Here is a 26,629-nt window from a genome sequence, read left to right on the forward strand (position 1 = left end):
CGCAATGAGGAGGGAGGGAGAGATGGAACTCATAATTTCTAGGGTTTTAGGATAGTTTTTGAGAAGTTGAGCGAGATACTCGCAGCTGTGGAGCGTGGAGAAGACAAAGCGCGCCAAATCACCAACCCCTTCCAACCACTCTCTTTTTGAACAGTTGGCTGGAATCATCGAAACCCCAAGGCACTCCAAGAAACACAGAAAACACAGCAATGGGAAAGCAGAAGCAACAGGTCATTTCCCGCTTTTTTGCTCCCAAACCCAATCTCCCTTCTTCTTCCTCATCCTCGGATCCTCCTCTCCCGAAGCCACCAGCCCGTTCCCCAAAAATCACCGCTACTGTCTCTTTCTCTCCCTCCAAACGCCTCTTTTCTTCCCGCCTCGCTTCTCCAAAACCCCCCAAAAACCCTAAACTCTCTCCCCATACCCAGAACCCCATACCCACATCCCTTAACCCCACTCTTCACGAAAAGTTCCTGCAGAAGCTTTTAGAACCTTCTGAGGAGGATCTCGAGCCATCCTCGAAGTTTCCTCCGTCTTCTAATCAGAAGCCCTCCTCGTCGGCCCCTACAAAATGTGCTGTTAAGTACACTCCATTGGAGCAGCAGGTAGTGGACCTAAAGAAGAGGTACCCAGATGTTCTTTTGATGATTGAAGTTGGGTACAAGTACAGATTTTTTGGAGAAGATGCTGAGGTTGCTGCCAGGGTCTTGGGAATATATGCCCATGTAGATCACAATTTCTTGACTGCCAGTGTGCCAACTTTTCGGCTCAATGTGCATGTGAGGAGGCTTGTGGGTGCAGGGTATAAGGTGGGTGTCGTTAAGCAGACCGAGACAGCGGCCATTAAGGCACATGGTTTAAACCGGTTAGGGCCGTTCTGCAGGGGTCTATCAGCCTTGTACACGAAGGCAACACTTGAGGCGGCTGAGGATCTTGGAGGTGGGGAGGAAGGGTGTGGGGGAGATTGCAACTATTTGCTTTGTGTGGTTGAGAAGGGGGTGGTGGTGGAAAATTTGAATTGTGGTGTGGAAAGTCACTTTGACACGAGAATTGGGATTGTTGCAGTTGAGATATCCACAGGGGACATTGTTCATGGGGAATTCAATGACAATTTTATCAGGGCTGGGCTTGAGTCTGTGGTTTTAAGCTTGTCTCCCGCTGAGTTGCTTCTTGGGGAGCCACTTTCCAAACAAACGGAGAAGGTAGTTTTTCTTTTTTGTTAGCAATATGGTTTTGTGTTTTGGGACAAATGTAAAAATAAAATTATAGTTTGTTATGCTTATTTAAGGAATGATTTTCTGCTTGGGCTTCATTTAAGAAAAAAATTATGAACTTTATAATTTGTTATGTTCATTTATGGATAACATTATTTTCCAAAATCGCAGCAAGTTTAAACAAAATTGCAGCCGTACTAGTTTAATAGAGGAAATTACGAGCAGGTGTCGTGAAGATTCTAAATTAGTTTTTTATGGTTCTTATAAATCCTACTTCAGCAGGATTTCTTGCACTTATTTACTGGGGATGCAAAATTGAATTTCTTGGAAAGCATCTTTCCACAAAAGAAGAGAAGTCAGGTTTATATTAGTGAAGAGAAATTTATATTAGCAGCGCATCAGAAGGGATGCCATCCCGAGGTACAAAATTCTAACACTTTGCAGAGTGTCGCAAACATCAAGGATCATTAACAATTTACCCACTAAGCCAACTGGAAACAATAGCAATCTGCTGCTCTTTGCAAATTCAAAGCAGAGTAGCTGTATCTTTGAAGGTTCTCTTATTTCTTTCTTTCCAAGTGCACCAAAAGATGGGGAGAAGGAGAGATTCAAATCCTTTCGCTTCTCCTTGGTGGCTCTGATGCCTTTTGAAGCCCAAATCTTTCCTCCAATGGAAGTGGCAGTAACCCACTGATATCCAGTCAAGGATAGAACCATATTCCACAAGTTCCTTATCCATGGGTAGTGGAGAAGAATGTGGTTGACTGATTTTGCATCAGCGATGCAAAAAAAAAAAAGTCTATTTGTGACTGTAATTTTTTGCAGATTGTCAAGGGTTAAAATATTTCCATATGTGGACTCTCAAACAAAAAGGCAACCTTTGAAGGGGCTTCTGTCCTTCAAATATGAAGCCAGGGAGTTGTTGCAATTTATTCCCATCAAGGAGAGCTTCTTGTAGAAAGAATTAATAGCGAAAACATCATTTTTGTCCAAAGCCCGTTTGGTTCATTGGGGATGTTTTGGCAACGGAAATTATAGAGATTTTTGTAGAAGTCAGAGAGTGCATGAAGTTCCTTATTTGCCACATTCCTAGTAAAGGAATATTCCAGAAAATTCCTTAATCAATATTTTGGAGATGATGATCGATAAGGGCTTTTTTGTCACAAGTTAAGCTATAGATGGAAGGAAAGGCAACTCTAAGATAAATATTCTCACGCCACACATCATGCCAAAAGTAAATGTTGGCCCTATTTCCCACTTGAATTGTCACAAATTGGAAAAAATAATCCCATCCTTTCCTAATGAATTTCCAAACTCCCACTCCATAGGGTCCCTTATCATTATGTGTTATCCAACCAACATTAGTTCGAACCCATATTTAGAAACAATATTATCCCACCAAAAGTGGTCTTCTCCTTCATGAATCTTCATAACCACTTGACGAGGTGGGCTTTATTGAAAATGAGGAGGGATTTCAGCCCCAAACCTCCCAAAAATATGGGCTGTTTAATCACTTCCCATCTAACATGGTGATATTTAATCTCCTTCACTAAGCTTCCCCAAAGAAATCTTCTTTTTAGTCCCTCTATCTCCTAATAACTGAGGTCGGTATTGGAAGGAGGGATATGACATAGACTGGAAGATTAATAGAGTGCTTCTAATAAGGGTGAGTCTGCCTCCTTTGATAAGAAATTTCTTTTCCATCCTATCAGTCTCCTTTCAAACTTCTCTATAATGGGGTCCAAGACTCCTTTTCTTAGAATTTGGCTCCAAGGGGGAGACTGAGGTAATTGATATGAAAGGGTCCCATCTTGCGACCGAAAAGACTAGCAAGGAAGGTCCCTCCTGTGTTCTCTCCTATTGGAATAAGCCCACTTTTACCAAGGTTCACTCCCAAGCTTGAGATAGTCTCAGACCTTAAAAAATTGCATTGGAGGTTGAGGATATGAAGGGGATCATCTTTGCAAAAAATGATAGTATCATCAGGGAAAAGGAGATGAGAAACTTTTGTAAGCCTTCCACTTTTGCCTACCTTGAGACCTCTAAATACCCCTCCTTCAATAGATTTTGTTAGAGGCTTAGCACCTCATAACCAAAATAAAGAGAAAGGGGGACAAGGGATCCCTTTTTTTCAAGCTTCTCGAGGGGTGAAAGAAATTAGAAGGGCTACCATTTATCAGCATTGAGAAGCTTGGAGTTTTGATGCATTGAGCAATCTAACTACACCAAAGCTCCCCAAAGCCCATTTTCTTGAGGAGATAAAGAAGGAAGTTCCAGTCGACATGATCAAATGCTTTCTCCATATCCAACTTGCACGCTACGCCCCTTTTTCCCTCCTCCAAATAGGCATCCACCACCTCATTAGCAATAAGGACGACATCCATAATCTATCTTTCAACCACAAAGCATGCTGATATTTACCATTGACTTCCAGGATTGAATTTTTAATCCACTTGGCTAGGGCTTTGGCAACGATTTTATAAATTCTCGCCATTGAGCTAATAGGGCGAACATCCTTTATATTAGCAACCCCAACTTTCTTCGGAACAAGAGTGACAATGGTGTATTGATGCAACTAACAAATTTTCCTAATTTTTGAAACTCCTCTTAACACATTTAAAATGTTGCGCGTGAGAAGGCTCCAGTTAGGCTAAAAGAAAGCCAAGGAGATTCCATTTGGTTTAGGTGCTTTATACCCATTGCAATTTTTAATAGCTTGGAGGACTTCTGCTTCATCGAAGGGTCTCTCAAGCCACCCCACAGTGTAGGAATTGAGATATCTAAAATTGATACCATCCACTATAGGTATCCAAATCTCAAGTTTAGTGTAAAGGTCTTTATAAAAATCACAAATACCTTTTTTAGAATCCTCTTCCTTGGTCAGGGTGATTCCCTCAATTTCAATGCTAGATAAGGTGTTACATCTTCGAGAGCATTTGCTGTCCAGTGAAAGAATTTGTATTGAGGTCCACCTCGTTGAGCCATAAGGCTCTGGATTTCCACCTCCATGATATTTTTTCACGATTAATAATTTCGTTCAATTCCTTTTTAAGCAGAGTTCTTTTGGCCCTCTATTCATCATCAAGACCCTGGATTATCTCTTGCTCATCAAGTTATTTGATGCCACGAGGATAACGGTATTTTTTTTTTTTTTTGGAAATTTCCGAAGATGTTTATATACCATATCTTTAGCTTTTATTATAATCCTTTCAATTTTGAGGCAAGCACAAAATTAACTTTCCTTGTGACATGAATAGAGGACCACCAACTTTTCACCAACTCCCCAAAACCATCATGCTTTAATCACATATTCTCAAAATAGAATTGGGTTGGCCGCTGTTTAACTCCCTCAGTGTCAAGGGTGATAGTGAAGTGATCTGCAATGGGCCTTGGAAGTAGATCTGAATCATGTGGTGAAAGTGAAGTTCCAAGTCTACTGAAATTAGGAACCTATCATTCCTTGAAAAGGAAGGCAGCTCCCAGGAGTTGGACCAAGTGAAATTGCCACCTATGAGAGGGAGATCAATGTGGGCATTCATGCTGATAAAGTTAAGGAATTATCTCATGCAACTGGTCTCATGGCTGCCCCCACCTCTTTTGTGCAGATAAACAATCATGTTCAAGATTGCTAGGCTGAAAAAAATCCCTGTATTTGTAGCTCCAAGGCTCAAGTTAAGGTCCACTCTGACATCCTCAAAGGAGTCAAAAGCTTTGGGCCTCCCTTTATCCTGCTTAGGGAAAGCTTTGGGCCTGCCTTTATCCTGCTTAGGGAAATCAAATAAACAGTTTGTAGCGCTGCACTTCTTTCCACAACACTTGTGAAGGAGCGCGTGAGACTTCTTGTCTTTCCCCACCCCCAATTAGTTGGGTCATGTCACCACTCAACAAAAGACTCGAACACTTGCCACAAGAGGGCAAGGGCACAAAGGAGCTGATCTGTTGATGAATGTGTTCATTTCCAATGGGGAGGATGTAGGCTTTTTCTCCAATTGTTGAACGATTGAAGATATCATACCTTTCTTGTTGGAAGGAAAAAGTCGGCAGCGCAGTTTGGCTGCCAATGAGGAGATCCTCATCCTGCCCTTGGATATACTCCTCATAAATGCAAGGCTTCAACCACCACTGTTGGTCTCCATAAGGGCGAGGTAGTTCCCACCACGCTGCCAAGTAAGGGTTTTGTCCTTGTACCTTGTTCGACGCAACCATGAAGTTGCCTGGGGTATGGCTTTTTTCAATGCCCAAAAGTCCTCCCTAGAATCAAGGAACCATCTGAACTCCTCCATCTCCAAAAAGATGGAGATCCTTTTCCCCTGCAGTATTCAGTGATTCCGAGGAATTCAGAACTTCCTCCTTCAATGATCAGGTCGAAGGACTTCCCTTCAACCACCACAGTATGCTTTGCACCTGTCGAAATCTCGTCAGAGGCAGTCAGCAGTTGGTGGAGTGTCCACGAGAGAAGAATATCAGAGCAATCCTTTGAGAGAGTGGATTTGGCCTTACAGCCAACAAACGGAGGTCAGCTTTGAACTGGACGAAGACTGCAAAAACCAAAAAATAAAGAGAAAAGTCGAGAAAACTGCAAGAGAAGGTGGCCCAGAATGTGACAAACGTTGACGAAGGTATGGAACGAGAAGAGGGCTTTGGAAGAGAGAAGAAGAAGAAGGGTTGAGCAAGAGAAAGAAAGAGAGGGGATGCGAACTAGGGCTTACGGCAAGAAGACAAGGAGAGGACACTACCTATGGAAATGAGTGTCCTACAAACTTCATTTTCTTTCTTTTTATGTGGGAATAGTTGGCCTTTTTGCTATTCCAATGATGGGATTTGATCATTACCTAAATTATGGCAGTTTGTTATTTTTCTTTTTATATGAGAACTTTTTCTCTTCAATAACCACGTAAATGATGGTTTTTGGGATAAATAATTTGCTACGTGGCTATACACGTTGTACAGCTTTCTCTTCTTATTTTGACTTGCATTAGATGGATGATGTCCTTGCCCTGTGGGATATAAGAAATGCATTTGCGGTGATGTTGGACATTTTTCAGTTATTAGTGATGTTTTTTTTTTTTGGGGGGGGGGGGTGTTGGGGTTGGGGAATATGTGTAGGCTTTTAATATGCTTTGAGCAGACATGCAGTTATTTGCCAAAGCAGATAATCACAGCCATCAATCAAGGGAGGAAAATATGAGGAATTTTTGAAGGGAATAAACTAAATTAAAAGTTAAAATCTTATTTGTGGCTGACTGTCATGTGGGTAAACTAAAGTGATCTGCATCTGCGCAAGTTACTTGAAGTTCTAGATGTATTGGATCAGTGGTGGATGTAATTGAAATCTAGCAAGTATTTAATGGTATTTTAAACTTCAAAGTAGTATAAAAACCTAGCAAGTATTTAATATTACTTCAGACTTCAAAGTAGTATTATACACAATCTGTGAGGTTTAGCTTTCTGTGTTCTCCTTGTTTCTATTTTATTTTATAATGTCATTTTTGGGGAATAAGGCTTCCTCTATGTCACTTGGAGGGAACTATTACCTAGAAATTAGGTTAAATTTCTGTACTAATAAATATGCTAAATAATTGTTTCATATGTGCATAATTGATTGTTTATATTTATTATCTATTTATATGTAATTTCCAGGTAATTTAGTTCATTTTTTGTGGTTGCTATTTTCATGTGATGGGTTTTCCAAGCCGATAATTATTATCTCCATCTCATTTGAAAACATGATTCTAGATTTTCTAATTCAAATCAATACCAGAACGTAACTTTTTCATGTGGGTGTTCTGTTTAAATGTTTCATCTGGTATTGCTAAAATTCTCAAAAGTGTTCCCTATTATTGGAAATAAAAGTTGACTAGTAATACGTACCAAGCACATATTGCTTTACAAATCCTCTTACTACAATACTACCACTGGGAAATTGAATGGGTCTTGCGCAGATTCATTAGTTATTGCTTTTTGGAAGACCTACCTGAATGTAACTTTGCCTGGTTTATACTTGCAAGCAATATAAGCTAGTCCATGATCTGGTGTGAAGAATCAAGAGGAGGCTGGGTTGGTCATTTATTGGTTTACGTTATCAATGATGGGGTAGGGATTGCATTGCGAATTTGCATCTTGTATGATAAGTATCTTACTTAAAATAATGTTTGTTGGGACTTCAATCATGACTATATAGAGGTGAGACTTGAATTATTGACTCTAGGCTTATGGCTTATTACAACATTTTTAAGAAGGCTAAAGGGGGTTTTAGTCAAATAAGAATAAAAAAAACGTAAGGTAGCCTTCAAAAATTCCATTCCTCTGAAGTCAGAGCAATTGAATAAAAGGTTCTGCATATTTATCGAATTGAAAAATTTGACTTTCACTTGATTACATGACATGAAACAATTTTTTTATTATCAACTCTGCTCCTTTACTCCCATACAAGACCTAATTTCCTGACTAGTTTGATGGGCATCTAATATGCTGACCAGAATGTAAGATATGCAATATATTTGTTGGCTGCGCTTTATGTAAAAGAGATTATTTAAAAGGGTTACATTGAAGTCTGTCGTTTCCCTTTTTATCAACTATACTAATTTTCCTTGTGAATATTTATACCATAATCAATTTGATGTACAAATGAGATATATAAAATTTCCAACTGAAAGAAGATAGTTATCATAATTTCAACCATCCATTTATGAGTGTGTCTTCATTTATTTTTTTGGGTGGGGAGAGGGAGGGGTGGTTTGGAGGCAGTGGATTGGAGGTGGTAGATTGGGGAGGTCGTTTAACAGAGCTTGTCTCTGCCTCAATTTCTACAAACCTTGCTTCTCTAATAATGGTTCAAATATTATCTGTCATTTGGGTGCATCAATAGATATTGGAATCAGTTTATCTTCTTTTATTTTTTTGGATTGTTATAAAAGCTACTAAAAATGCTGGCAGGAAAAAAATTTTCGCATGCACAAAGATTAGTTGATTTTCCAATATATATTTCCTGTTGGTATAAATTTTCTGATTTTCTTTGTTTTTAGATGCTGTTGGCATTTTCTGGACCTGCCTCAAACGTCCGTGTAGAGCGTGCATCACGAGATTGCTTCAAGGACGGAGGGGCGCTTGCCGAAGTGATGTCTCTGTTTGAAAATATTAGTGAAGATAATGTAGCAACTCATCAGAAAGCTGGTGAGACAGAACAGGCAAATCACCGCTTGGCTATTGATGTATGATATTTATTGACATTGTTGCTTCATGTGCGAATTTTCAGAAGTAGGACATATTTTTCTGCTCATGAATTTTCTATTTTTATTTGGTATTTGCATTTTTTGTTGATAGCAGTTGCTATGATCAGGCCTACCATACTCTCAAAAAATATTTTAATTTTTACTTGATTAAATTGTGGCAAAAACTTTTTGCTGCTTGATTGTTACGTCTCCAGAATCCAAATTATCATCTTATACTTTAGTTGGCATCTCCAAATTACTGCTTTAATATAGTTACAATTTTCATGTCATTTTGAATTTTGTTTGAATTTTTTATCTGTAATTAACAGTTTTTTTATTGTTTATTTTTTGGGGTGATTTAAAGGGAATTATGGCCATGCCTGCTTTGGCTGTTCAAGCATTGGCATTAACCATTCGTCATTTAAAACAATTTGGTTTTGAAAGAATCCTGTGCTTGGGAGCTTCATTTCGGGCCTTCTCAACCAACATGGAGATGACTCTGTCAGGCAATGCACTTCAGCAGCTAGAGGTAGTTAATATTAACCCCGAAACATTATGTGCTTGGATGTATTTTGATTATAGATTGCAACCGAGTTTCTGTACCATTTTTCACCGTCCATCACCAATGTTGTCACCCTTATATTTGGAGTCAGCGACAGCATTCTGTTCTGTCTTACCAGTCGTTCTTTTATTAGCAATATCTTTCCTAAAGTTTAAGCTTGAACCTGTAGAACCTCTGAAATAAGGATTTAGGAAAGATCTATCCATGTTGCCATATTGATGTAGCATTCGTCATTTCTTTGGACTTTGAACTAGCACTAGATTGGAATGCATGTGGGTGAGAATCAAGTCACATTTGGTTTGCAGAATCAGCCCTGGAATAGAATGAAACTTCGGGAATGGAATCCTGTGTTTGGTTTGCCAAATGAAGGGCGGAATGCGATTCCACCCGGAATGGTCATTCCATCATTTGAGGGAATGGTGATTCCTCCTTAAACTCATGGGAATCACCATTCCATTCCTACTTCAATTTTTATATGACTAGTATGACCTTTAATAATCACTATTATGAAAAAAATAAAAAATGATAAAAAAAAAAAGAAAAAGTAATACTAATTGTTATTATTATTATAAAAAAAATAACAACTAATAATAGTTACATAAGAACAAGAAAAAATATTTATACTCTAAAATAGTAATAACAAAGAGGAAAATAATAATAAAAAGTGAAAAAATAATAATTATGGAAAATAATAATAAAAAGTGCAAAAATAATAATTATTACTATTTTAAGGACAATAATTATTACACATAATGGCAATAATAATTATTACTATAAAATAATAATAAAAAAAATAACCATGATAATAATAATAGAAAGGAAAAATAATAATAATAATTTTAAGGATAACAATCAGTATAAAATAAAAAATAACAATAACAACAATAAATTTTTTTTAAAAGTAATAAAAATCACTATTATAAAATAAAATAATAATAAAAAAGTAAATAATTATGTATTAAGGATTTTTAATAAAAAAAAATGACTTATTTTTTATTCCATTATAGAAGTCATTGAAGAATATTAAATGTTGGAAAGAAATTGAAACTAGATTCCTACAGTCATTAATTGTATTCCAAAAGCAATTCCATTCCTCCCTTGATTCCTTTCTTAGCTTCAATTTCATTCCACAAACCAAATTTTTTTTTTGGGGGGGGGGGGGGTAAGAGTTTTCTAAGAAATATTTGTTTGGCAAATTGATGGATATCATTGTGGAAATTGTTCACAATCTTATAAAAAAGATCCATGAGCTTTGTTTTTTAACTTTAGTGCAGAGATGGTACTTCCACTTTCTTTCAGCATGATGTTTCACATGGAATAGACACCTTTCTCATGGAGCGACTTTTAGTTGGCTTTGAATGGAATAAGACAGACATTGACTGTTTGGAAGTGAATGGTCCGGAAACTAATTTTAGAAGCGAATTATTTGACGAGGATGTAGAAGCTGTCTTGGGTGCTTTCAATTAATGGAGAGCTTTATGTTTAGTTTATCACGATAAAATGATGGACAGAAAGTAAGGGACCCTCTTATTTGGAGGCTTTCTTGATGGTTGATTCTAGAGGTTTTAGAAGATGTAAAACCGTAAGGATTTTGTGGTGATGTTCTATTTTTTCTGTTATTTGGGTTATTTGGCTGGAAAGAATGCCCAGATTTTTTGAGATCATGGGTCTTTTATGGAGTTGATTTTGGACATGATTATTTTTCTAGCACGTTCCCTAGAGGGTGTTTTGGGAATACAGATTTTTTTCTGATATTCAACATGATTGGCTGGCTGTTTTAGTCTTGGGGTTTCTTCTTTTATTCTCCTTTTTCTTTCTAATGCATTTCTTTATCTATCCTAAAAAAGGGAAATTTGTAAAACGGGAAACCCTTCCTATATCCATTTTCGCCTGAGAGGCATGCAGTAAGAAATCTGAACTGATGATAATATGATGAAGGGGGTAATTGTTTAATTAATTGGTGTTTCCTTTGCAAGAATCAGAGGAATTGGTCAACTACTTCTCTGCCCAATTGTGAGATAACATTTTAGAGTTTAGTTTATGCAAAACCATGGATTCAATGGGCCATTCAGATAAAGTGGAGAAGGAGCTGATTGCATGAGGGTTCTCATTGGAAAGGCAGGAAAAGGAAGAGTGGATGCCTGTCCTTGTGTCATTTTGTGCAGTATGGAGAGGAAGGGGACTACTATGGCTCTTAAGAGTAAAAAATACTTTGGAAAGGATAAAGAAAATGGTTTTTACTCTATATTCCTGGTTGCATGGAGATTATTGTATAGATCATTACTCGTTTCTTTTTTTTTTAAATTTGGTTAACCTTAAGTTTGGGAGCTTGGATTTGGATTTGTCTAGATTTGGAGAAACAGTAGTGCACAATTATATTGAGTTTCATTCGAATCCACACAAATCCAAATCGAAGGGTCGAAATCCATGCTTTCAAACACTAGCTAATAATATTTGCATCTGAATTGCCATGCCTACCTGGATTACTTGGATCCCTTGTGCTTCATGCCTTTGTTAATAAATAAGTACTTTGCCTATAAAAAAAATACAACAAGAAGAAGCCTCAAGTCCCACTAGGTGGGTTTGACCACATGAATTCTTTTCTGCCAATTCACTCGATCCATAGCATTTTCCTCTATGTAGGTCAGTAAAGACCATATGCAAGTCCTTCTTTTTCCTAAACTTTTCCATTAAACTTCTTAAAAGATAAATAGCTTCTGTTATCGATCTCCCAAGAATATAACCAAATTGGTTTTCTAAAATCTTCGTTTCCGATTTTATTCTATGGTCAATTACCCATAATATCATTGTATGACTCATAATCTTAATTCTGCGATAGTTATTACAGTTTTGAATATCATCTTTGTTTTTGTACGAAGGCACTAATGTACTTTTCCTCCATTCTTCTGACTTTTTCTTGGTTTTTGTAATAGTGTTGAATAAATTAGTTAACCAAATAATTTCTTTTTCCCCTAAACATTTCCGAACTTCAATTGGTATTTTATTTGATCCTATAAATTTCTCACATTTCATCTTTTTTAATGCCATCTTAACTTTAAGGACTCTAATTTTGGGAATAGTTCTCCAATTTTTAGTCTTCTCCTTTGGCACTTCCAAGTTAATTTTTCATTTTGGTTTTCATTAAACAACTTATCAAAGTATCACCGCCATCTTTCTTTTATGCCTTCTTCTCTAATTAATACATTATCATTCTTGTCCTTTATGCATTTTTACATCACCTAAATCTTTGCATTTTCTTTCTCTATATCTAGCTAGTTTATCAATGTCTTTTTCTCCTTCTTCTACATGTAGTTTAGTATATAAAGTATCATAAGATCACTGTTTAGCTTCACTAACAGTTTTTTTTTTTTTTTTAAATTTTTAGTTTTTCAAGATTTTCTATATTTATGCAATTTTTCCATATTTAATACCATTTTTTTTTTGTCTTGACAGATTTTTGGACTTATTGATCCCACCATCGACTTTCTTTACTACCCAAGTATCTTCCTTTGGACTCCCCTAAAACTTGCTATCCTTACGATAGAATTTGCCATTTTATTCCATACAGTATTTGCCTATAAAAATTGTGCTTTTTAATTAATACTGGAAGCTAGAATTGCATGCATTTACCTATTAACAAAGACCTGAAGCATGAGGGGTCCAAGGATTAGAATTTAGAACTGTGCGAGGGATCCAAGTACGATAAAAGGATGTTCTTTTTAATTTATTACTGGAATCTAGAACTGCATACATTTACATAGTTTTATTCAATGTAATCCTCATTTATAGCTTCTAGACATTGATCTGGTTTTACTCTAAATACGGTTTAAATGCTTCTAGGTGTTGAAGAATAATGCCGATGGGACTGAATCTGGCTCCTTGCTGCAGTCTATGAACCACACTCTTACCATATTTGGGTCAAGGCTTCTAAGGCACTGGGTATGGGGTACACTTATCTCATTTTATCATGCATTTGATTTATTTTTTTTCAATTTGATTTTTTGTGTTATACTGCATGGTACAGGTGAGTCACCCTTTATGTGATAGAAACATGATATATGCCCGCCTTGATGCTGTTTCTGAGATTGCAGAATCAATGGGGTCTTCACAGAATTTTGGTGGAGTCAATGAGAAGGAAACTGATGCAGCATTTGTACGACCTGAGATTTATCATTTGCTTTCTTCAGTTTTGACAACTTTAGGAAGATCAACTGACATTCAACGCGGAATAACCAGAATCTTCCACCGGACAGCTACTGCAACTGAAGTAAGTTGTTGCTTGCCTTTGACTATCTGTGTGTGGGACTACCGCAATATATGTCACCTAGGCGGTACATTGGTACAATCATCTAACTTTTTTGCATTAAAGCACCTCAATTTTTATTGCGACTGTTGGCTTTGTTATCCATAAAAGTTCAAACATATGATATGGCAAGTCTCATTATCCGCCTTTGCCAATGTAACATTCTAGATGTGCTCTAGCTCAGTGGAGGGTTAGACTTCCATACTGAGCAGAAGTCAGAAGGGTGCTGACAGAATGAATTGAGTCCAAGCATGCTATAGCATAAGATATTGATCATCTGTTCAGACAGATTTGCAACCTAGTCTAGGTTGGTTTACCTTGGCCTGCAACCAAACCAACTCAAGTTGGTTCGCATTTTCTCAACCTAGAACCAGTCCATAAACTGGTGCGAGCAATCCAGATCAATCAATGCAAAATTTGAGTTGGTCCAGGTTAGTTTGGTTCGGGGGGAGATTCTGTACAATATGTTATGTTTTCCTAACTGGAAGCCAATCCACTTTCGCCAAACCCACATGTACCCCGCAATTCAGTGGTCTGAATGGCCTAGAGTTCTTGAATTTCCTGGACAGGAATGTTTAATTGTGGATATATGAAGCAATTCATATTGAATGGTCAATTGCAATTGATTGTCGCTAGCAATTTAATATGCCTTTTTACAAGCTGACGGTTTCTGAATGACTGGATACTGTAGTTTATTGCAGTCATTCAAGCTATATTGTTTGCTGGAAAACAGCTTCGGCAACTTAGAATTGAAGAAGAGAACAATGTGAAAATGCAAGAAAAGACTATAAGCTCTGTTTTGTTAAGGAAGTTGATTTTGACAGCTTCATCATCCAGTGTAATTGGCAATGCTGCAAGACTTTTGTCTAGTTTAAAGAAAGAAGCAGCTGATCAAGGGGATCTACTGAACTTGTTTATTATTTCAGACGGCCAATTCACAGAGGTTTTTCTAAGAGCATAATCTCCTAAATTCACTTTCTACAACTTCTGATGCCTGCTGCTTTCTTCACATAATTGCCTAATATCTGTCAAGCAATATGATAGGTTGCTAGAGCCCGAACAGTGGTTCAGTTGGCTATTGAGAAATTGGATTTGCTGATTGGTTTGTACCGCAAGCAGCTTGGAATGTGCAAGTTGGAATTCATGAGTGTCTCTGGAGTCACACATCTGATAGAGGTAGTGTAGCTGAACTTAAATATATATATTTCACATTTAACTTCACGCGCACATGTATATTCACATAGTTTTCAGTTACCTCAACTTACATTTCAAGAAGTGTTGGAGGTGCTAATCTGGAGAGACCAAAATGAGCAATTCTGATATTTAAAGATGAAATCAACGAGGTGTGGCAATCACTGATTTTTATGAAAACAAAAACTTGGGTTTACTTTTGAATTTTAGGATGTTCTATTTTTATTGTCCTTCTGATTGATTTTTGGTATTGTTTTGATTTGTTTTATTGGGCTAGGATGATGATTTGAAGCCTTCAAGTAGAACATTGTTCTACCTTTGGTTTAATGTGTATATTGGAATATTGTAATGCTTAATTGTGAATCTATGATGCTCCAGTTTCAGTTCCATATTGGTTGTTGAGGCCCTGGATGGAATAGTTGTGTGGTTTATAAGATTGGGCAAACCTACTACCAAGTAACTTGGCTTAAGCATTTTGGAATGGTTGGCCAACACAAACGATCTTAGGCTTGTGGCTTTGGCTCTCTGTTATAATAGTTTTCAAAATTATCATAAACTGTCTGATATAAGATCCAACTCTATTACTTTGAAATATCTTATTTGCTTGTAGAAAATATCATTGCCCTGGGGCTTATTATCTTGCAAGTCTTCAGGTTGGGCAAACATGCTCTACCCAAGTTTCAGGATTGTGGGTCATTTTCCAAAATTTTCTTTAAGGTTGTTATCTCTAATATTTTTCATGGAACTAGCTATATTTGTGGAACTAATTTTGATGCAACTTTGGCTGCAGTTACCCTTAGATGTAAAGGTACCCTCAAACTGGGTGAAGGTAAATAGTACCAAGAAAACAATCCGTTATCACCCACCTGAAGTATTGACTGCTTTAGACCAGTTATCACTAGCAAATGAGGAGCTTACTGTTGTCTGCCGAGCTGCTTGGGATAGTTTTCTAAGGGAATTTGGCAAATATTATGCTGAATTTCAATCAGCTGTTCAAGCACTAGCTGCTCTTGATTGTTTAATTTCACTTGCTGTTCTCGCAAGAAATAAGGTATGGTCCTGGAGGATATATAGAACTTGCATTATTCCTGTATTTAATTGATGTTATATGATTTTTAAAGGTTATTTATTGCAGAATTATGTCCGCCCTGTTTTTGTGGATGATAGTGAGCCTGTTCAGATACATATTTGTTCTGGTCGTCATCCGGTATGTATATTCAATGCTCATGTAGCTCCATATGAAATCTTTTGTACTGGCCATTTCTATTGTTAAAGTTGTCTGTGCCTATTCTGGTTTGATAATTCCTACTTCTTCAAATAGTTTCAAGTGTTATGTAACTTGTATGGCATGATGCCATCTCCAATGTGACACCATGCTTACGACTTTGGATATTATTGTTTCCTTAAAAAGATATTATTCTGGTTTTCATTTGTCACATGAAAAACTTAGATATAGAGTGTTTGACTATTATTCTTATTTATTATGAAGAATCATTAATGTGCATTAAATTTATTATTATTATTATTATTATTGCGTGCATCTTGATCCTATGGAGGAATGGTCCATTAAAAATTTTGAGTGGCACAAGCAGTGGGGCTGTTTTTCATTAGTTAACAGGATGATTTGATATTTTGTGAAAAGAGATGTTCCTTTGTTTCATTGAGGAGTGTATCCTAATTAGAGGATCAGAACAGTAGTGTAGGCAGGAAGCATCCCAAATGTGAAAAATATGGGAAAATAATAAACATTCTTTGAGCTCCAGCCATATCTCAAATGCCATTAGAGTTACAAATAGGGGTTATTCTGATATGATTTTACTAGCTGAAAATAAAGTTTGAAACTAGTCCATTGTTGCTGAAATTTATTTTGTATATACATTGGGTGGATTTAAAAAGAGAGTTACTGTGGTTGGATACATAGACAAGAAGATCCAATAACTCTTGAGAAATACTGATATGCTCTAAAGGGTCTGATGGAGTAAGCAAGAAACATAAAGCAAGAGAGAGCTAATAAGCTATGCTACCATAATTCTTTATGAATTGTGACTAATAATGGTTGACTTTGGGACATCCTGTTGGAGGTCTCAATTTTGAAGCTAGGAAGTGTAGGAAGAGATATGGAATGGACGGTGAGCTACCTCCCATTTTGTAGTGCAGGCCTAGTATGCCTCCTATCGACACCCCAATTTTAACCAGGGTACCCCAAGAAGACCCGGCACAATAAAAGTTGGCTTCGTGTCCTGGAAATTGGAGGATCTTTTTGAGAAACCCGACCGAGTCTCGGTATGTTTTCAATGAGTCCCGGTGTTTGTATTGAGTCTCGGTGTTTTGGTTGAGTCTCGGTTTGTGTTCGATTGAGTCCCGATGTTTTTGCCGAGTCTCGGTTTGTGTTCAATTGAGTCCTGATGTTTTTACTGAGTCCCGGTACGTTTTCACCAAATTCCGGGCATTTTGGAAAAATGGAGTCCGGATCCTTCTATTTTCGGGAAATTAAGTTTAATTTTCGACCGAGTTTCTTTTTTCGAAAAGATAAGGGTCGATAATAAAAATATAAAAAATATACAAAAAGGAAGAAAAAATATGAAAAAGCCTATAATTATTAGTTTATTATTATTACTATTATTAGTAGTGTATTATTATTACTTTTATTTTTAGTACTATTATTATTATCATCACTACAAAACAAAAAAGCACAAAAAGAAGAAAACAAAAAGAGCCTATAAAGGCCGACATTGTTCACGCAGGAAAAGAGGGGGTGGCCGCACTGTTCATGATTCATCCTTTCTCCCTCTTTTAGACTCTCCAGCTTTTCTTCAAGCTCACCGAACCATCCTTCATCATCTCCCTCAACCTCCACACCAGACTACACCTAGGAGAACCACCACCATCGCCGCCACCATACACCACATCCAGCCATCGCAGCAACCTTTGAGCACCCCACCATCTTCACGGCCGCTGGGCTTCACTTGTTACGTCCGGATCTCCCAGTTTCCTCAGATTCTCCCCTCTCTCCTTCGTCTCTCTTCCATCCTCGTTCTCTACCCCTCTCTTCATTTTTGCCTCTCTCCTTCTCACCGTCTTGCTGTCTCAGTCCTCTCGTAACCGCCCCCACAGAACCACCAGCAGCTCTTGGTATCTCGCCCCTGTTTCTATCTCACCATTGTTGTAGCCACCCTCGGCTGTGAGCTCTACTACCACCACTGTGCATCACCACAGCAGGGCCACGGCTAGACCAGAGCCACCTAGACCAGAGCCACCCGAACCACCCTCCGTCTTCGGCCTCACCCTCTACCAGATCTCAGGCCGTACCTCCACAGCTGCGTCGAAGCTCTCCTTCACCATACGTCCTTCGTTCTTCCTTTGCCAACCCGACCACTTCTATTTCAACCAGCTCCAATCCAGAATCCTCTGGTACCAAACCCTCATCAAGGAACTCGTCCCATAACCGCCATCATCATCAATATCCCCATCCTCCCATCTCTCTCCGACCCACGGCGTCACCTCCATTCCCTGGCCGTGAACCCTCGGCAGATCCCCACTCTCATCCTCACCAACTTGCCCGAGCACAGCCAGCCTTGTCGGCCATCCCCCACTCCTCTCTCTCTCTCTTGCGTGTTCTAGGCCATAACAACCACCTCACAGCTCTCCCTCTCTCATTCTCGGTCTCTCCCAGCAGCTCATGACACTAACCACTGAGACCAGAGCCGCAGCCCGACTACCTCTCTCTGCCCTCCTTGGCAAGCCACCTCCGTAGCCTCCTCTTGCAGCCATCCCGAGCCACCACACCAGCCACCATCTCCGACAACCGATTGCCACCCCTCGCCAACCCGAGGCTATCCTCTCCGCCCTGGTTCTATTGTGTTCTGAAAACTTTTTTTCGACTAGGTAAGTTCAGCTTGTTGATAATCAGAGTTGGGAGTTGTTGTTTCGGATCACTGGGTCTTGGTTATTTCAAAATATTTTTTTTGCTCCTATGCTATGCCTCAGCAACCCTACCAATTGTTTGATAAAATGCCAGAGAGAAATTAGGTTTCATGGGAATTTAGTTTCTTGCAAAAGTTGGGTTGTGTTGGCAGGGCTGTGAGGTGTTTGTGAAAATGCCAGAGTGAAGGCACACACCCATCCACACACCAACACACACTGCACACCTTCTCACACACACACTTGGACACCCACATACACACATTGTTTGAACACTTCCACATACATTGCTAACATGCATTTACACACACACTACACATGATTTCATACACCTATGCACAACATTCATACGCTACTCTCATTGGGTTATGTTGGCATGGCTGTGAGGTGTTTGTGAAAATGCCCGAGTGAACACCATTACACACACTGCTCACACACCATTTCACACACTACACACACTCATCTACACACTGTTCACCTACTATTACACATACTTTTACACATTAACTTACTAACTAATTTATATACTAACTCTAACTAACTTACTAATTTACATATTAACTTGTACTAACTTTTACTAACATTTTTATTTTTTTGCTTGCATTCATACTAACCCTAACTCATGCATTTACTAACTCATACTAACATTTATATTTCCTGTATACTAACATTTACTTTCCTGCACTCTAACTTTTAATTTCTTGTATACTAACTTTTAACTTCCTATATACTAACATTTACTTTCCTGCACTTAACTTTTAATTTCCTGTATACTAACATTTACTTTCCTGTACTCAACCTTTATTTATTTGCTTGCTAACCCTTTTAACTACTTGTGTACTTGTATATGGTCTTCTTAGGCCTGGCAAAACGGGTCATAACCTGTTGGGTCACCTGGACCCACCTATTTAAAACGGGTTCAGATTTAAAGAAGTAGACCCGTTTAATAATTGGGCGAGTCACGGATTGACTCGTTTATAAACGGGTTAATCGGGTGACCCGCCGGGCATGGTTTTAAATAAAGGCCGCGACCGTTACGTAAAGGTTTTTTGGGTTACCGATACCGTTACACACCGTGAAATCGGTGGGAAGAAAAATCACGGCCGTAGCGGCTGTTACGGACCGCGACCGTTACGTAAAGGCCGCTACGGCCGTTACATAACCACTATAGGACTGTAACACCAAAAAAATATTTTATTTTTTACTCTTTCTTCTCACTTTCTCTCTCTTTCATATATCATTCTCAATATTCCAAGTGGCAAGAGGGGGAAAAGATTATAATGAGGATGACAATGATACAAAATTTACTTTTTCTTTAAATACTCACAATAGATGCATTAATTAACAATTTCAAAATACTAACTTGATAGGAATTGTTTTTTTTAATAATATTAGTAATGTGATATTTATGTTCTTTATTTTTCAACTTCAACCTTCTTTCTTTTCTAGCTATTTTATATTTATATTATTCGAATGTCTTAAGTGTCTAATAGATTAATGGAGTGTATAATGTATTTTATTTTATTAATTCATTTAGCACACATAAGAATTTATCACAGATAAGAACAATGAGAAGTATAAATACGTGCACACACGTAATTTTCTTTCAATGATGGTTTAAAACAAATGTAAACTTGTTGCCCTTACCAAATAACTTAGTTACTCGAACTAAAGGGTCCAAAATACACTACAACTCTTTCTAAGAATGGCCAAAAGCTTAAAACATGCAAGTACGCTAATATGCACAAGGTTGTGCGTGCTTCAAAAAAATTCACGGCCATTACACCCGCTTCCCATTATGTAACATCCGCTACTTCTGCTTCCCGTTACACCTGTTACCGTTACGTTACGCTACCCATTACCGCGATTTAAAACCATGCCGCCGGGTGACCCGTTAATTTGGATCATTTATATTATATGCATTCGTCATCACTCACTCTGTCCAATCCTAACAAAAAAACCCTAATCTCTTCTAGCCTTCAAGCTTCGCTCGCTCTCCTCTGGCGGCCTTCGGTGCTTCAATTTCCTCTGGCTTTTAGCATTTGGTGCTTCGCTCTCCTTTGGCTCCTAGCCTCCCGGCTTTCAGCCTCTTACTCTCTCAGCCTCTCATCTCGGTCCTCTCCTCTCGGTTCTAGTAGCCCAGTCACACACCATCGCCGTCGCCCACACCGCACGCCATCGCCGTCACCTACGCTGCACGCCGTCGCCGTTGCCCACGCTGCACGCCATCGCCGTTGCCCACACCGCACGCTGTCTGCCTGTCCCGCCCATCCCCCTGCCTCTCACTCTCAGTCTTCCTGGTTCCTAAGTCCCTCTCAGCTCAGACCTCAATGAGCTCACGATCTCGATTCTCCCTCTCACTCTGAGTTCCGCATGACGACATCAACGGTCAATCTCCCTCTTTCAGTTCTCTCAGGCAATCAGACCCCGACGATCTGCGATTCTACGTCTTTCCTTTCACATTTCACCTTTTTTTTTTAGATTCAATAAATAAAATAAGTATTTTTAAAAATAAAAAAATAAAATTTAAAATTAAAATATATAATTATTTATTAAACGGTTGACCCGTGACCCGCCCGTTTATTAAACGGGCGGGTTAGGGTTGGCATGTGTATGATCCATTTAACATTAACCCGTTTATGACCCAGCCCGTTTATGACTCGGCCTGTTGACGACCCGCCCAAACCCGGCCCGCCCGCCCGCCCGCCCGTTTTGTCACCCCTAGGTCTTCTTTACCCACATTTATACACCCACATACACATGCGTGCATGCATTCATATACACTCACATTCACATGCACATGCATATGCATGCGTGCAATTTCACATATACACATGCATACACATACACATGCATTCACATATACATGCATGCAACTTCACACATACACACACATTCCCATTTATGCATGCACATGCATGCAATCGTACACATACACCCATATCCACATACATGCATATACATGCATGCAATTTCACACATACATATGCATGCATGCATACATACACATACACCCACATCCACATACATGCATATGCATCCTTGCAATTTCACACATACACATGCGTGCATGCACTCATATACACTCACATGCACATACATATACATGCATGCAATTTCAAACATACACATGCATACACATACACCCATATCCACATACATGCATATACATGCATGCAATTTCACACATATACATGCATGCATGCATTCATATACACCCACACTCATATATATGCATGCAATTTCATACATACACATACATGCATGCATTCATATACACTCACATGCACATGCATATACATGCATGCAATTTCACACATACACATGCAAACACATACACACATTCCCATTCATGCATTCACATGTATACAATCATGCACATACCCACACATTCACATTCATGCAATTCCACTCATATGCACCCATTCATATACCCATGCATGCCTGCATGCAGTCACACATACACACACATTTATGCATGTACCCAATCATGCATGCACACACATTCATGCACGTGCACATCCATGCATGTACACACATTCATACACGTACACATTCATGCACGTGCTCATTAATGCGTGCACACACATCTACGCACATACTCACCCATGCACACGCATGCTCATTCTCACTCATGCTAACACATCCTTCATGCATCACTTGCACACTCTAACATACACCTGAACACACACACAACTCATGCGGAAGGCAACGCATGTTGACTAATGGTCTCGATCAAAACCTTAAACTGGTTTTTCCCTGGACTGGCCAGTGCTTAACCGGCTCATCCCCCGAACCAATTCACGCCAGTTCTCTCCATTTCACTTATTTATTATTATTATTATTATTATTTAAATATCCAGAAAATTCACAGAAAATCCATAGAAATTCAAAAAACTTAGAAAATTTCTAAAAAAAATGTTCTTTGACTTCCATGGTTTTTGTCTTAAATTTTATTTATACTATTTTGAAGTTTGAGAAAAATATTGAAAAATTACAAAAAATGTTTTCACACTTAGAAAAATTACAAAAATATTTTTAGGCCTAAAAAATCATTTTCATCCCGAACAAATTCCAAAAACTTCCCGGAATATTATTTTTCATTTAGAAAATTCTATAAAGATTTTAAAACCCCGGGAGTGTATTTTTGTAAACTATTTTCTCGATTTTATATCCCGCTGATTGTAACAAAGGGCATGGACTCCTCGGAGTATTGGATTGTCCCGATTCTGAGGGAATATCTATATAGTATTCATTTTGTGCATTTTCTTTGATTTTCGTGAGGGAGTAATCTTCTAAGACTTATTAAATTTATTTTGGGATAATTTTCAATTAATCTGGTGTCGTTCGTAAGAATGAGTGGGTAGGGGGTGCTAATACCTTCCCCTCGCATAACCGTACTCTCGAGCTCGACTCTGGTGATGCAGACCGATTCGACTCCTAAAGGAGTAGTAATCAAGTGTTCTAACCGCAGTCCAAAAGGTTAGTGGCGACTCCATCACACATTATTTTTCCACGAAAAATATTTTTCAAAATTCACATATATTTTTCCCAGTTCGCAATCGCACCCATTTGCCAGTGGTTTCTGGCAGGTCCGGAACATCGCGACACCTCCAATGAATCAGAATAATTTGAGAAGTACAAAAGAGGTAAAGGTGACATAGTATACAATTTCTGTGCTGGATACTTTTTTTAAATAGCTCATCTCAATGGAGGCCAGTGATATCACCCTACACCCTCCATATCCTACGCCACTCTCTTCTCAACATGAAATGAAGCAAGCATTCAAGAAGTGTCTCAGTTTTCTAGTTGTCTTACACCTGCATTGATAGTTGGTCTGATGCGACCTCTTGACATGACCACTTATTGGGAACAAAGGGAGAGGCAAAGGGGATTTTATTTAATAGTTTTAACTATAACTGGAAATAGCTATCTATTTTTGCTAAGTTGGAAATAACTATCTTGTTAACATTTGGCAAATGGTAGCGATTCATTTTCTGATGTTGAGCTAAGCTGAGACTGCGGTTTTTCCTGGTTTTCTTCTGATACACAAACGTAATAAATATCAGTATGTTATTAACACCGACTTCGTGAAGTTGGGATCTGAAAGTGCATTTTATAGTTCATGCCAAGATCTGTACTTGTTGTTTGTCGTGCATCATATATCCTCGGGGGCTAGTTGCTTGCTGTTCGCTAAATTATTTATGACAGGTTCTGGAGACAATATTACAGGACAATTTTGTCCCAAATGACACAAGTTTGCATGCGAATGCGGAATACTGTCAGATTGTTACTGGACCTAACATGGGTGGAAAGAGTTGCTACATTCGCCAAGTTGCCCTCATCACCATTATGGCTCAGGTATATTTTGTGTCAAAAGCATTATTGATTTATGATTACTTGTTACCTCGTGGGGTCTGAGCACTGGTCAACATCTATTTTTGACTTTTCTTTTATCTTAGTAGTTTCTTTTTATTTGATCTGAATAATGAAGCAGATCTAAAATATTTGCGTATGTTTATCCCATTCCATTAAATCCTGATTTATTGTAATTTCTGCAATGAAAATTTTAATTGTCATGTTTTTATTTCTTTTCAAGTGTTTGTATTCTTACTATGCTGTATTAGCCAAGGCACTCATTTTAATATTGTAGGCATTGATAAGAGGGGGAAATTATTCAGTCAAATGCAGCATTGTTTTACTTTCTATCTGATATTGGGCTGGGTTCTCTTGTTTCATTTGTTTCATTTCTTTTTTCTTAATACGTACGTCTTTAGTTATGCTTTGTAATTGATGGCTTTTCAATCACTTTTCTGGCTAGATTGTGGTGCCAAATTATGTTCCCGAGATTTTGAAAGTTGCATTCTTATTTCCTTGAATTGAGATCCTTCGTGTCCATTGTTAAAAAAAATTCTTCTGATTCCTCTAGGTTGGTTCCTTTGTACCAGCATCATCAGCAACACTGCATGTTCTAGATGATGTCCACACCCGAATGGGTGCTTCTGACAGTATCCAGCAAGGAAGGAGCACCTTTTTGGAAGAGCTAAGTGAGACTTCTCTGATACTGCACAAGTGTACAGCACGCTCTTTGGTCATCATTGATGAGCTTGGAAGAGGCACAAGCACGCATGATGGTGTAGCAATTGCTTATGCTACATTGCATTATCTCCTAGAACAGAAGAGATGCATGATCCTCTTTGTTACGCACTACCCTAAAATTGTTGATATCAAGAATGAATTTCCAGGCTCTGTGGGGGCATACCATGTATCATATCTGACATCACAAAAACATATGGAGGACTCAAATTCTGATAAAAATGTTGATGATATAGATCATGATGATGTCACATACCTTTATAAGCTTGTGCCTGGCATTTCAGAGAGGAGTTTTGGATTTAAGGTTGCTCAGCTTGCACAGGTTAGTTGATCTCTGCATACGAAGGGTGCTCATGAGCTGCATTGAAATGAGTTGTGACATTTATTTTGAAATCTGAAACAAAATGAAATAAAAAAATGCAGAAGCTGGTTCTTTTGTAATGTTGTAAACCACATGACAAACTGAAAAAGTAATTGAACAAGCGAAGATAAAATAAAAAATAAAAAATTGTTGGAGAGCTATCTTATTGAAGAGCTTCTCAATTTTGTAGTCCCACAATTGAGAGGAATTTTCGCTGATATTTGGTTTGCATTGATGCGTGGCTTTGCATTTGCTTGAGATTTTCAGAATTTGGAAGTTTGGTTATGTTTTTTACTGTTTATAGCTATCTGGGCACTACTTGTTTCATTGTAGCTACCCCTTTCATGCATTCATAGAGCCACTGTCATGGCTGCAAAGCTGGAATCAGCGGTTGGCAGTAGGGTAAAAAACAGGATGCCTGTAAAGCTGCTGTTGGAGACTTCATCAATTTGTGAGGAGCAAGATGAATCGGATAACTTCTTGAAACCTCCTAACTGTACTGGGGCTGGAGGGATTGATGGCTCAGAATGTCCGACTAATGCTTACAAAGATTTCTTCTTCAACTTGAAGTCTGCATCAGGGGATGATGACCCGGCTAAAAGCTTCCTAATTTTGAAACATGCCAGAAGCCTTGCGAATAACTTAATCAGTCGGTATGTCGATACTACTTTGCCGTCATTATATATAAATATAAATTCGATAAGACGGTCTTGGGTTGTGTTGGTGTGGAATATATTTTTCTGGGAACAGAGATAGGTACATATTTAGTTGCATTTTTTTTTTGGGTGCTTCTATTAGGTAATTGTGCACCCTATGCTTTCATTTTTTGCAGGGTTTAGTTTCAGGTAATTGAGAGTGAGAGGCTTACCAATCATGGGAAGAGCAGACATCTTTTGAAACATATGCGTCTCCCAGCCATCGACTGGTTTGCTTGCTTGCATTTGACTCCCACATTCTGCTCTATTAGATCGCTTGCAGATTTTGGACTTCTACCATGCTACCACACTAGTTCATCAATTTTGTTCTTTCCATGTAAATGAAATTCAGTGAGACACTGATAGAAAGGATGGCTTGAGCGATAAAAATCCTTTTGTAATTAATATCATTATGTTGAAAAACTTATATATATGTTTGTATGAGTTGCTCTTCGGCGATGTGAATGATTATTTGTTTCCACTGCACTTAAGCAATGGAAATGACGAGTTATAAGTTGTGCGAGGATATCATCTAGTGTTCTTTAATTGCTTTATTTATTTATTTATTATTATTATTATTCCATTTTCCTTTCTTGAACTTAATTTTTTTTTAATTTTTTTATCTTTTAAATTTAAATTTGCAGAATTCAATCCCACTTCGTTCCTAAATGCCTGGTGACTCCTTAGTGAGGATGAAATGGTAAAATAGAAAATATTAAGGATTTCATAATTAATTCTAGCAAATAATTATTAAAATTAACGATAGAAAATGTATTGTTAGTAAAATTAACAATACATTTTGTGATCAGTTTTCCATAACCCAGAAAAGAGAGGTGACCCACATAACATTAGGATTGTATTAATTAATGCTAAATGTCTATCAACATTTTCCTATTGTAATTGGTGAGCTTTAAACTTCAATGTGAAAAAAATTGTTCTTTTAACCGGAAAAAATATTGAGAAAAAGAAAAAACAAAATATATAAAGATTTCACTTTTTCATATTTGATTATCAAGAAAAATGAGAAAAAAAAAAGAAGAAGAAAGAAGAAACATATGAAATTAGTGAAGAAAAA

General features: G+C 38.0%; 1 protein-coding gene across 2 annotated transcripts; it reads left to right on the forward strand.

Annotated features, from left to right (window-relative positions):
* Nucleotides 1-26,119, forward strand: LOC131146771 (DNA mismatch repair protein MSH3). 2 transcript variants are annotated; one of them, XM_058096549.1, is made up of 13 exons: nucleotides 1-1,202; nucleotides 8,240-8,425; nucleotides 8,790-8,954; nucleotides 12,828-12,926; nucleotides 13,012-13,254; nucleotides 13,982-14,233; nucleotides 14,335-14,466; nucleotides 15,272-15,532; nucleotides 15,617-15,688; nucleotides 23,614-23,763; nucleotides 24,332-24,820; nucleotides 25,193-25,512; nucleotides 25,692-26,119. In XM_058096549.1, the coding sequence occupies exons 1-13, from the start codon at nucleotides 210-212 to the stop codon at nucleotides 25,696-25,698; spliced, it is 3,369 nt and encodes a 1,122-aa protein (XP_057952532.1). In that variant the 5' UTR covers nucleotides 1-209; the 3' UTR covers nucleotides 25,699-26,119. The 2 variants fall into 2 exon arrangements, with proteins under 2 accessions (XP_057952532.1, XP_057952533.1); XM_058096550.1 differs by lacking the exon at nucleotides 8,790-8,954.
* Nucleotides 26,120-26,629: the final 510 nt, after the last annotated feature.

This window comes from Malania oleifera, chromosome 13 (genome assembly GCF_029873635.1).
Source record: "Malania oleifera isolate guangnan ecotype guangnan chromosome 13, ASM2987363v1, whole genome shotgun sequence".
NCBI lineage: Eukaryota > Viridiplantae > Streptophyta > Magnoliopsida > Santalales > Ximeniaceae > Malania > Malania oleifera.

Excerpts from the sequence above, each read along its gene's own strand:
- LOC131146771 (XM_058096549.1), top strand. The coding sequence starts at position 210 with ATGGGAAAGCAGAAGCAACAGGTCATTTCCCGCTTTTTTGCTCCCAAA. Across the intron at positions 15,533-15,616 it reads CTGTTCTCGCAAGAAATAAG|AATTATGTCCGCCCTGTTTT; the intron begins GTATGGTCCTGG and ends TATTTATTGCAG. Across the intron at positions 23,764-24,331 it reads TCATCACCATTATGGCTCAG|GTTGGTTCCTTTGTACCAGC; the intron begins GTATATTTTGTG and ends TGATTCCTCTAG.